Below are 12,179 nucleotides of genomic sequence, written 5' to 3' on the forward strand. Positions count from 1 at the left end.
TGTTAGCGAGATACATTGTATTTGGCTGAAATACAATGCATACAACCTAATACACTGTACTGAGTATGTGCACTGTACTGACTTCTAATACACTGTGCTGACTCCTAATACGCTGTACCTAGTCTCATACATACATTCTATGTAATTGTATGATGTATGTATATGTATACGTGCACATATTATAGTTCAGACATTACCTGCAGTACCACTTCACTCCGCCAGGTATGTTGCGCTCCACTACCAAACACTATGTACAAGGGTATCATTACACGGATTATTACACGAACTTGTGTCAGCTGACGGAGGAAATGCATATACTCCTTTTTACGAAGTTACGGGAAGTGTGTAGCTTTTCTCTCTGTTTGTGTTCGCGTTCGTGTATTAACTATTTTGGCGAAATGTCACGTGCAACGCCGTAGCTTATTATAAGTTGTAACATATGTTTCATTCCATGCTCTGACAATGTGTTTTGCTGAAGATCCATATTTAGAATGATTAAATAGACTTCGTCTAGCATGAAGCCACACTGTATTTCATGTTTTCCTGCTAATTATATACTGTGTAGTACCACCACAATCCGCTTGTCTCTTTTTTGGCTACGAAAGGAGGTCTCTGGATAATCTCCAGTATTACAGACGGAAGAATTCTGTTAGCTGACCTTCATGGAAACAATGAGCAGTAAGACAATGATGGTCTGCGTTATCATGTTATTTATTCATTATAGTTAAAGAAGTAACATCAATGATTTACTTTTCATAGTAGAGGTAAGCTCCTACAAGTAAAATTAGCTACCCCACTTGTAGTGCATAACAGAAACCTAATCCAACCAGCACAGACAATATCCTCAGTTGTTTAACTACCTCCAAACTACATCTAAAACTATGAAGATTATTGACTAAATTTAAACGGGGTTATTAAAATGATAGCCATACTAGTTATCGTCGACAGAATCACATCTCTTTAGGATAACATTAACAACGGAACACAATAAACTGCTTATAAAATGAAAAAATAGAGTCGGACAATTGGATCGTATAGCATGAAGCGACACTGCATTTCATGTTTACCTGCAAACACTGTGCAGTACCACTACAATGATAACAAAAAGCAACTATGGCTCATGCTGTTTCAACCCACAAAGGTAATGTAATTTTTTATCATTTAGTCATCCGTATTGGCCAAATGTACAATATTCCTCGCAAAGTGTTTAAAGAAGAACAGTAACAAGGAATAATTCTACGTGTTCAAGTACACATAGGAAGTACACATGTCAAAATACACTATTTGCATACACATGAAAATACATATGAATACATAGGTATAATACAACGTTTGATAAAATAGATTATTTACTAACAGTGATAACCAAATCGGCGTACTTATACATGATAAGATCAGCAAAATACGCGTCATGTTGGGCGCTTGCCATGATAGGGCATGGCATGACATTAAGTAAACAGCAAAATTGACGTTGAAACGCTTAAGAGCAATCAAAGCGACTAGATATCCTGGTAATGTAGGATGATTACTTTTGCCAGTAAATACTTGTCCCTCCCATTCCCGTTTTCTGGTTCAAAGGGTAAAACTTCCCTGAAAAGTGCCTCAATACATTCCTGTTGGACTTCTAGTACTCCAAAACGACATATTCGAATGAGGTAGTGTTCGTCGCTTTCATTCTCGATAAGTGTTTCCACGTCAATGGGAGGTCCATTATAATACTCGTATACAGACGTATACTCAGAATGTCTGTACCGTTGATATCCGGTTAGTCTCATCTGATTTGGTGACATGTAGCTACGTGTTCTGATGGGATGTAAGTTGTAATCAAGTCTAAATTCCTCAAGCGCTGTGTTGATTATGGGAAGGTATACAAAATGAAGTGCGAAAATGTCTACATCTGATAACGTATCCAGTATTCCCTCCTCTTCGAAGTCTTCGAAGAGTTTTTTGAATTCTCGAGTGCAATGTTGTCCCACCTCGCCCCAAAAACGCTCAATAGGAACGTTGTGTACAGACGAGCCTTTAAAATGTGCATTATGTTGGTGCCCCCGAAGGTTAACCATAAACCTGCCTATTTCTACGTTTTCTGACCCTCTGTCAGTTCTTATCCTACTGGGAAAACCATATTCCCTGACACCCAACAGGAATGCCCTTTTCATCAGGTCAGCTGTATTATATCCTGCGGCGCTGAGAAAAGTGCACGTCCTAGAGTAGCCGTCAACACCACCTTGGATGGAGATTCCCCAGCGGACCGCATGCCGGCTATAGAAAGTATTGGAAGATTGTAACTTATGTTAGCCACACTATAATATAACTGCAATTACTTCATAAATCAAATATGGGTTGTTTGTTCACTCTAATGTAATTGATAATTGTCGTTTCAAATCTTTTAACTTCAAAGTAAAACCTAAAAACTACAATGATAAATTTGAAAACGGCAAAATCTCGCTTCTATAACAGCCTCATCTTGCTAAGCTTCATTGTTGAGTCAAATGTGCCGGTACGTCACTCACGTGGGTACATAAGACAACATCCTGAACCGATGAGGAAGGAACTGAAGTATGGTTGCACATATACACAAGTCAGCTTAGCTTCACAAGCCAGCTTATAAAAAAATAGTGTGTCTCAGTCATGCATGTGGATCACAGTAGATAATGACTCAGATAGAATTTTCAGTCTTACAGAGCCTATACTGGTTTCTTATACTAACAACTGGATGCAAAAATTGTGAATGGTACGATAGTGGGGAGGGGGAATACCCTGTGTCTTTTTCCTTTAAGCCCCGGTCACAAGAATCGTACGATTGACAGCGATGGTGATTTTATGCTTGGTATAAGCGCAGTACGTCGTAAGCCGGGAAGAATCGGAAGCAATGGTTTAAATATATAAAGTTGTGGTCCCAAGAATCGTAGCGCAGCGTACAATGAGGTCATAAGAGCGTACCTGCGTCAATCGCGGGTGAATCGGGGAGCATCCTATGACGAAAATAGAGCTGAAATAGATTTTGAACATGTTCAAAATTTCTGCACCGTCGTACGATTTTTATTGCCCCCATATCAGACTTCTGTAAGTGGGGCAGAATTGAGCAGATTGTAACATTGTTGTTTTTCTGGTTATGTTGGTATGTTTTGTTATGCTTTTGTTGTGTTTCTGGGATGCAGCTTATTATCATAGAAGTGTAAAGTCTGGCAATCTTCAACATCACTGTCGCCTTGTTGGCACCAAGAAACTAGTTAGCATCATCGTGATCACTGTGGATGCAAATCATATTCTTTGATCAGTACATCAAAGAGAAGCCATATAGGTGATACGTTACATAGAAGTGTTAGGCCCACTTCCCTACTGTGAAACTGTCTGGATGTATGTCTGTGAAGTCCCGACTTACAGCTCCCGTGCGTGTCAATGGCATTACCTGTGTCTTGCGTGTGTTTCCTAGTCCTGTAGTTTAATAGTCCTTTGTGCAGCATTCTAAAGAACCGGGGTCCACAACATCGACCCCACCACTTCTTACACTTCATTACAGCCATTTTTTCTACTGATGAAGTTAAAGATTTATAAATTCTTAGCATGTGGTCATCGGGTTTCAGTTTCCCCTGATATTGTCGTTGTTGACGAAAAAAGAAACTATATCAGTTGCAAATGTTCACTGTAGCAACCCGAGAACAAGAGCCCGTAGAAGAGCCTGCGTTCAAGGCAATATTTTCCACGTGGCAGATTCAGTATCACGCATAGGTGATGCATGCATTTGTTTGATGGCTACATACTCGTGGGTTCATAATTAGATCAGATCTCAGCACTCCCCTGTTTCGGGTCAGTTTACCATAACCGTAACCATGGGGAAACTTGAACAGAAATGCAGGCTTATGATATAATGTTTATGATATGATTTTTGTCTGATGGTATTTTTTTCTTGATAGCATATCATTAAAAAAAAGCAAAATATGATTTTCGAAAAAGCCTGACTCGTAAAGACGGCAAGTAGGCCGATATAACCATACTAGTACCTGATTTGAATCTATGTTTGTAAGACTCATTTTGTTATGGTTTCTTTTGATTTGTTTTTTTAGGCATCATAGGAAAGTATTCAACAGCTAGGTTCACATTTGCTTGGTTAAAGAAGCACAAAAGTGGTCAGGCGGCTATTCAAAAGAGACATTAGTGGTAAAATCGTACGACACTGGAAAAATTTTGGACATCATCCGATGCTCTACGATGGCTGATTTTGATTACGATTTAGCTGCGATTCACTGCGATTATCGTGCGATATCTGGAATATGCCATCGCAAGGACGTTGTGCGATTCTTTTGACCGGGGCTTTAGGTGATCAACTGTACGTCGCTGATCTAAACCAAACGCGGTGGTTTTTAAGCGGTCGAGTGACCACAGCGAAAACCGCGAACATAAAACCACTGCGAACATTTCCGCATTTACGGTACCTGATTCTCCTGGGGTGTCCGTTTAGCTTGTGATAACTGTCAATGTGCCATATCCATCCTGAAAAGAAAGTGATACATATATCGTAAGATTTCGATTATCCGGGGGTTTTTACCCTCATAAATTTCTACCACTAAACGCTCTAAAATATCACCTTTTACAAGTTATCAAGTGTAAGGTCTTCCATCTTTTTACCATGCGGAACACCTGTGTATTATACAACATTGCTAGATTTAAGTGGACTGTTGATAAACTCTGTCCCCTGTCCCTTGTCATGCTGCCGAAATATTTCTGCAATTGTGTGATAAATAAACACCCAGCCCCAACCCTCTACGTGCAGCACACACATACACACGTTTTCACCACTTAACACTTGTTGTTTGATAATATGGCTGACATCCTCTAGGAACCCAATTTATGCGAGCTTGAAATAAAAAATGTTTTGCCCAAAAGTTGCCTTCATTATGAAATCTAAGAGTTCGTGAATGTTGAGCAAATGACGAAACAGTAGATTCTTTATTTTTGTCCTTTCATTAACAGTGTAATAAAATCAACATGTACTTAGCAGAGTACAAAGTAATGACACCTCACCTGGACACACTGCCCGGTAAGGCTGTCTTCTTATCGGTATCGGGAACCGCGCTTCTATTCGGAGGCCACCCACACGTTGTAATGAGGCAGAAATTCGTCTTCTTTGGACAATCACTCCTTCGCGTCGCAATGCTCCGACTGCCATGGATCTACCACAGTTTGGGTCTCTTGCCAAAATGCGCCCCATGGTTGCGTCTAAATCGTTGTCTGGAATGTCGGTGTATCGATTTTGTTGCAGTAAGCCGAGGTCTCTTCTCCTCCTGTACATGGTGGACGCTGACACGCCTGTGTATTCAGGAAAAAAATTATATATATAGAAATTTAGTTCGATCGAAACCCGCTTCAACCGATTACTACTAGTATATAACCACTATTAAGGAAAAAATCGCAAAATAAGTTAAGTATTTTCATCAACGGATTAGGGCAAAAGAAAATGGACCTGGCAATGTTCACCCGCCAAGGAAAACAATGGACAGTCCACGGCTTCTTCTCACCTGTACGTGATTACGTTAATTGTGCTGGAAGCGGATTCGTTTGTGTTTTTTGTTCCGCGCCAGACATTGCTAGTTACTCTCCAAGCAGAGGTCGAGTCGCGGAGATATGGTAGTAGCCGAAAAAAAATACACCGGCGCTACTCTCCAAGCAGAGGTTGAGTCGCGTAGATATAGTAGTAGTCTGTAAAATTACACCGGCGCTCCTCTTACTGTAAGAGGAGCCAACTACTACTATATCTACGCGACCCAACCTGTGCTTGGAGAGTATTGCTAGTTCCAACTTCCAAGAGAGACTTTTCAATGTTTGAAATGGGAATTTGAAAATATAATAGGGTTGTCGAGGAGGCTCTCAAGATACAGTTACAAAGTAACGATTAGTATCGAGTGGATATCCAGTCTGTCATGATCTATCGGGCTTCCGCAACTTAGAGAAACCTGAACCGGACTGGTATAGGAATTTTTTGTTACCCCCCTACCAACAATAGATTTTTCTTATTTCTGTCCTTTCACATCTTAAGGTGCACTCTCACTGCACTTTCATCAAGCTTGCGTCACTGTCGATATTCGTCAAGATATTTAACTAATTTCAGTGAAAGGGAACGAAATTTCTTACTTTTTATGTATTTTTTCGTCACCTAAGGCCACGTTGATTTGATTATATGGATGACATCCGCGCTCGCACCAATTTTCGGCCATTTCCAAAAAAAAAGTTTTCGACCACACAATAAATTGTGCAAATCAGCTGTAAAATGAGCACAAATATTCCGTAGATTGGAAAAAAAAGTATCAGAAAACAGATAACTAATGCCATATATACAATGTCAACATGAATCTAAAGTCAAAGAATAAGATGTGAAAGGACGGAAAGAAAAAAATCTATTGTTGGTTGGGGGAGGTACCAGTACAAAAAATTCAGGTCCAGAGTATACCATACTATGTGTGTTTAGGCCTATGTTCAACCTTCCTGGCCACTTTGATTTCATACTGAAGACAACTTTTTTTTTGGCCAAACTTTTTTTTATTCGCTCGCTCGCATCAGTTTTGGAGTTCCCGGAGGATGTCATCCATACCATCAAATCAACATGGCCTAAGTTCTTCATGTGACGCAAGTGCAGTACGTGAGAGTGCACCTTTACTCTTTGACTTTAGATTTATTTTGGCATTCCATGACATTAGTTATCTTTTTTTCTGATACTTATTTTTTTCAATCTACGGCCTGATGTGCTCATTTTACAGCTGCTCTGTACGATTTACGGCGTGGTCGAAAACTTTTTTTTGGAAATGGCCGAAAATTGATGCGCGCGGATGTCATCCATATAATCAAATCAACACGGCCTAACCTAAAAAATGCATATTTCATGTGGTTACCTTGAAGTCTTGCTTCGACGTTGAATGGAATTCCTGCGTTGAATGACTCTTGAATGGATGTTGGATCGATGATGTACCTTGGTCTTCCGCCGGTATTCTCTTGTACCGGATTCCTCTGATCGGCCACAGCTTCGATTCGCCGTCTACACTCCTCAAGTGTCCCTCCCATGTTTTCTGCAAGCTGACGCAGTTCTATGTTGAGCCCATCTATGGATGGCGTTCGCTCTTGGCCATTTAATCGCTGTAGCCTTGCTCGCATCACCCGGATTTCGCTCACAATGCGTTGGACTTCTTGTTCCTGTTCTGTCATTTCTTGCAGGCTGCAAGCTGAATTTAGACTCTCCCTAGCCCCACGCCACACGGTCTGTGCATTGTGCAAAAGGTCACTAACTTCTTCTGGAGTAACGCCTGTGGAGAAAATAGGATAGGAATTTACTATAAATGACATTGAAAGAATACCAATATTGACATGTAATTACTGAAGCTCTAAATAAGGTTTCATGAAGGAGGTTTTTTTCGGCTCCTTTTACACTTGGCCTATCCTGCTGTACTAGTTCGCTTGTACGACTAAATCTAAGAACTATGACCTTTGCGGAAAAGTTACATCATTCCATCTCTAGCTGTATTGATCGAAAGAGATAATTACAAATTACTCTAATTCTGACAGCTGTCTTTTATCGTTCACTATGTAAGGTAAGATAGCTATAGTTGAAAGGTACCTCTATATAAATGTTTATCAGTCCTTCGGTAGGCACTGCAAGACAGAAACTACTACACAGAAGACGGAATTCATAAATACACAATGTTTCCTCCAAATGTTCAAGTGGTAAGTTTGTATTTACTGTCTTCCTTCAATGATTCAAATAAAGCTCGGCTTACCTGCAACATATACAAAAATCCCAGTGACAGCTAGGATTCCGAGGACTTGAAGAATTCGAGGTTTCATCCTTGTGATGAAAGTGATGCTTGATACGGTGTGAATATCCACCGACGCGCGAAGCGTTTCTTATCCGAATACGTCTTGCGCAGGGATATTTGTGTTACTAGCCAAGTTACAAGGATCATTGGGCGGTACGCTTCATTTTCAGCAGCAGACAACGCGATCCGCTGTTGTACGAGCCAGATGTTTTGGAGATGACCTGATGGAAGTTTAGAATGGTCACACCTATTTGCTTTTCAGTTCATCAAAAAATCACACGTAGTTGACAGCATTTACACCACAATAGCAGGCTATGTGCTAGCTGCGTTGCCAGTGATAGAAACATAGTAGATCAAATCCAGATGTCCTTTCAGCTTTCGTAAAAATAGCTGAAGAATAACGCACCTTACTCACAAAAATATACACACAGTTGTTTTCGTTTCCCGTCGCTTCTCTTATTTCTACAGTGTCTGCCGCTGACAAATTTGTCAAATTATGTGTATCCGGACTAGAAAAAGGAGTACATTTGTATCGCGAAAAACGCATACCCCTGATGTGTCGCGTCCGAATTCATCCTGGCATGTGCCTTCCAAAACTTTAATCACTACACAAATACTACCCAAACAAGCGGGTACCACTTGCGTATTAGATACCTATACATGGACTATTCTATAGTGCAAGATGCCAGGACAACTCCTGTTGACAATTAACTTTGGACATGCGTCCTGTCTATGTCCACTTTTCCAAGACCCCGGGCGTCTCTCTATACTAAGCCGAAGAAAATTCAAAAGGCTCAGATTGTTAAAACTTTAAATGGAATGATAGACTTTTCATCATGTGTAAGAACGCAGAACTGTTATTTCAAGCGCATTCATTTTCGTTACACTTTGAAAAATCACCATTTTCCATGCATTCCCCATGACTTCCAAATGTCACATATTGTCCCGAGTTTCTGTTCTGCAAGGAGGCCGACAAGTGTCTTTGATTCCACCGCCACTTCGCGCCCCACATAGGAAAATGGAACTGGAATAGCCACGCCTTGCAAGAGACGGCATTGTTTACATTATGAGAACATCCCGTCATAACCTGGATTCAATCAACTGTTCGTTCACATCACAATGAAAAGACTTTACAATACGCATGTTTGTTTTGAAGGCCAATTACGCCTCCCACAGGATTGAACCATGGACTGCATGTAGCAGTTTGACCAGCGCTGTGACAAGTTTCTAGTCTCTATATGCGTGTCTTGATTTGAACGGGCTTTGATACCCCGTTCAGTTTGTGTCCTACCACCGACGCAAAATCTGAATGCTTTGCAACGCTTTTGTATTTGAAATGGGTGAAACCACATCAAGCCCATCGGCTGGCTTTCTAAATGTGTATAACTTTATTTCACAACTATAGTACAAGGTACAAAGTAAGGCATATACGTAACTTAACTTAAAAGGCAGATAAGTTTTTGCAAGGAGGTTAACCTCCTTGGTTTTTTGACACTTTGTATGGCATCATGGAACTTCGGGCGCTTTTTACCATAGCAACAGCCATGCGTCACTTTTTTTTACTCTCAGTGTCGCGTGCCGAGGGCGTGGCTCATAGCCGTCGGCCACTTTCATTACGCATGTACGTGAAAGTTGTTTTTTAACGCGTGGCACGTCCAAACATTTACCAGTATGATGCGGACTCGGGAAGAACTAATTGTAAACCGGGGGTTCATCTTTATTCTATGACAAAGTGAGCAATTTTTTTCTAGGATTGCAGCCCCGCTGGTAATACAAATTAGCCCGCCTTTAAAAAAGATATTGTGCATTAAAATAAAGGAACTTCGGTCCTCCGAGCACCCCCCCCCTCCCCTATAAGCAACCAAAAGCGAAATTGTCCTTGTCTTCTACTTCTCTCGGCTCTTCATTCTCTCTCTCCAAATAGATAAGAGCAGAGGGCCAGACATGGTCGAGACACACCACAGGCCATTGGTTATTTTCGTCTTCCTGTTATTCACTTTGAAGCTCTGTCATCAAATGATCACACCTATTTGTATTTTAGTCCATCAGAAACTCACACGCAGTTGACAGTAATTTCACCACAATAGCAGACTATGTGGTAGCTGCGAGATATCAAATCCAGATGTCCTTTCAGCTTTCGTAAAATAGCTGAAGATAACGCACCTTGCTCACAAAAATATACACACAGTTGTTTTTTTATAGTCTAATTTTTACACACTGCCGTCGGCAAAAATAGTGTTTCAGCCCTTTTACAGATCAAGAACCGGACGTTAATGGGCATCTAGAACGATGGTCCAATCTAATAATTCGAGGTTCTTTTTTTCAACCGTTTTGCCGGACGCCCAATTCACCTTGCAAACACAGCACCAGCAATATACAAGTAAACTGCCAATCCAAGGGTTTCAATTGACCTTGAACATCTAAACAGAAAAAGACAATCGCAGTAATTTCTCTGTATCCATATAGCATCTTGCGCAATCGGATACACATATCTTCCCAGTAACAATGCCTTTTCTAACAACAACCAAGGAGGTTAAAACACAATCAAACAAATGTGTTTTAACCTCCTTGCAACAACCTAATATGAGGAAAGCATCTGGTATCATTTATGGCGGGTCGATCAATGTGTTGCTCCTATTCAATTGTCTGTCGCGCGCCGTGCATTATAACCGGCTTCACATCCACACGATAATTGACTAAGCCACTGACGGCGCGCTTATTAGAGGTACAAATGTGAGGCAAAAACCACATGCTCTCATATGACCTTCTTTCTCTCACTCGTGCAACACTCAACGGGATTCAATAGTTTTGTGAGAACCTCTGCTTACGTCTTCTGCAATCCTCAAGGACAATCTACATACTTTACGGGCACCATCCGAACTGCAGTTTTGCTACTTAGGACTTTCCAGATACCGTTCCTTAGCAACTCCATCTACAGGATGGCCGGACAGGATGATGATGACCCTTTTAATGACGCTTTTAGGCAAGCACAAGACTTGAACGCCGACATGGCAGGCCAGGCTAATGATGAGGAACAAGGCCCCCAGGTACCCACAGGACAACCTCCAGCGAATGGGAACCAACGCCGCAGTACCCGGTCCACGAATTACTACCACAGAAGATTTGTTTTGCTGCGAACAATTTTTCAAGTCAACTCATCATCAATGCCGGCAGCAAGCCAATTGTGCCAGGCGTGGATCAAGATACACGATTCTTATACAAACGCTCAGCTGTTAGCTGTAATCCGGCGTGAGCTGGTGGCGCTAAATCTTGGCATCCGCCCAGCTGACCGGCGTCTGCTCGAAGCAGCTACGTTAAAGTAAGTTTAAATTTTGAATCATCTAGCGTAGTTCTAATCAATTTGGCGTGTGAGCTTGATTTAAACTGATGACTTTGCCAAAGAATTATGCTAGAGTGGTCGTGTGTCGTACTCTCCAAGCAGAGGTACGGTTAGGCTCCGGCTTTTTTATTACGTTTTTAGGCGTTTTATCTGCCATCTTGCAATTGTCAACATCAAGTTGTTCTATTTTGCAATTCTCAACAAAACAGTACAAAATATAGAGCCCGATAAAACGCCTGAAAAAAGTAAACAAAAATCACAGCAGGAGCCTTACCTCAGCTTGGAGAGTAGTTTGTCGGTTGCTGGAGTCTTTCTTTTACATATGCATCAAATACCCAAAGACGGTAAGATTTACAGCTCACTTGGTTTCACAAACTTTGTATGTTCATTTTCGTTGATCGTTGGGCAAAGAAGAGAAGAGACCAGATTGAGTACTAGTAATTAGTTTAACGCCCAAGTGTCGGAGCCGGCAGGGCGGGCACGTGGGCTGGCCGGGTTGTCATATATTAATAAAAATGAGCGACATTTTCCCCATATATGATAAGGCCACACCAATTTCATTTGTTGTTTCTCGGATTTTTTTCTGAAAAAAAATTGAGTCGGTCGGTCGAGAAAAGCAAAATAAAATTTGCAAAAAGTATGGGATAGGGGAGAACGAGGGGCTTACTCAAGTTACACAACAGAAATAGCAAGAGTGTTAACAAGTAACAGTTTCCAGCTTTTCTACACTATCTAGCTGAAATTCGTAGCTTTACAGTGCCAAACAGTTTCATATTTTCCCGTCGGCATTGTCTGGAAAAACTTGTGAATGGGACACGGAAGACTTATCGTCATTTCGCTACAAAAAAATCGCTGTTTTCGACAAAGTTTCGACGCCTCACGAGCACTTTGAAATAAGATTGTCATCTTTACTTTGTGAATCACAGCCAGAGGGCCAAAAATTTGTGAGCTGTTTTCTGAAAATTCTACTAACTGTGCACATACGTGACTACTGAATCTCCTCAACGAAAGACAAAATTTTACTCTGAAGTAAT

General features: G+C 41.0%; 1 protein-coding gene across 1 annotated transcript; it reads right to left on the reverse strand.

Moving 5' to 3' along the window:
- Positions 1 to 703: 703 nt before the first annotated feature.
- LOC118424168 lies at positions 704 to 8,005 on the reverse strand. The gene is made up of 5 exons (XM_035832705.1): positions 7,767 to 8,005; positions 6,888 to 7,295; positions 5,026 to 5,310; positions 4,437 to 4,494; positions 704 to 2,262 (listed from the first exon to the last, which is right to left on the reverse strand). The coding sequence occupies exons 1-5, from the start codon at positions 7,831 to 7,833 to the stop codon at positions 1,500 to 1,502; spliced, it is 1,581 nt and encodes a 526-aa protein (XP_035688598.1). The 5' UTR covers positions 7,834 to 8,005; the 3' UTR covers positions 704 to 1,499.
- Positions 8,006 to 12,179: the final 4,174 nt, after the last annotated feature.

This window comes from Branchiostoma floridae, chromosome 10 (assembly GCF_000003815.2).
Source record: "Branchiostoma floridae strain S238N-H82 chromosome 10, Bfl_VNyyK, whole genome shotgun sequence".
In the NCBI taxonomy this organism is placed as follows: Eukaryota; Metazoa; Chordata; class Leptocardii; order Amphioxiformes; family Branchiostomatidae; genus Branchiostoma; species Branchiostoma floridae.

Bases quoted from the DNA above. Each gene is read 5' to 3' on its own strand.
- LOC118424168 (XM_035832705.1), bottom strand. From the start codon at position 7,833: ATGAAACCTCGAATTCTTCAAGTCCTCGGAATCCTAGCTGTCACTGGG. The intron at 4,495-5,025 runs GTGAGGTGTCAT...CTTTCTTTTCAG, and splicing joins TTACCGGGCAGTGTGTCCAG to GATGGATATGGCACATTGAC. The intron at 2,263-4,436 runs GTACCGTAAATG...TACTTTCTATAG, and splicing joins GGACACCCCAGGAGAATCAG to CCGGCATGCGGTCCGCTGGG.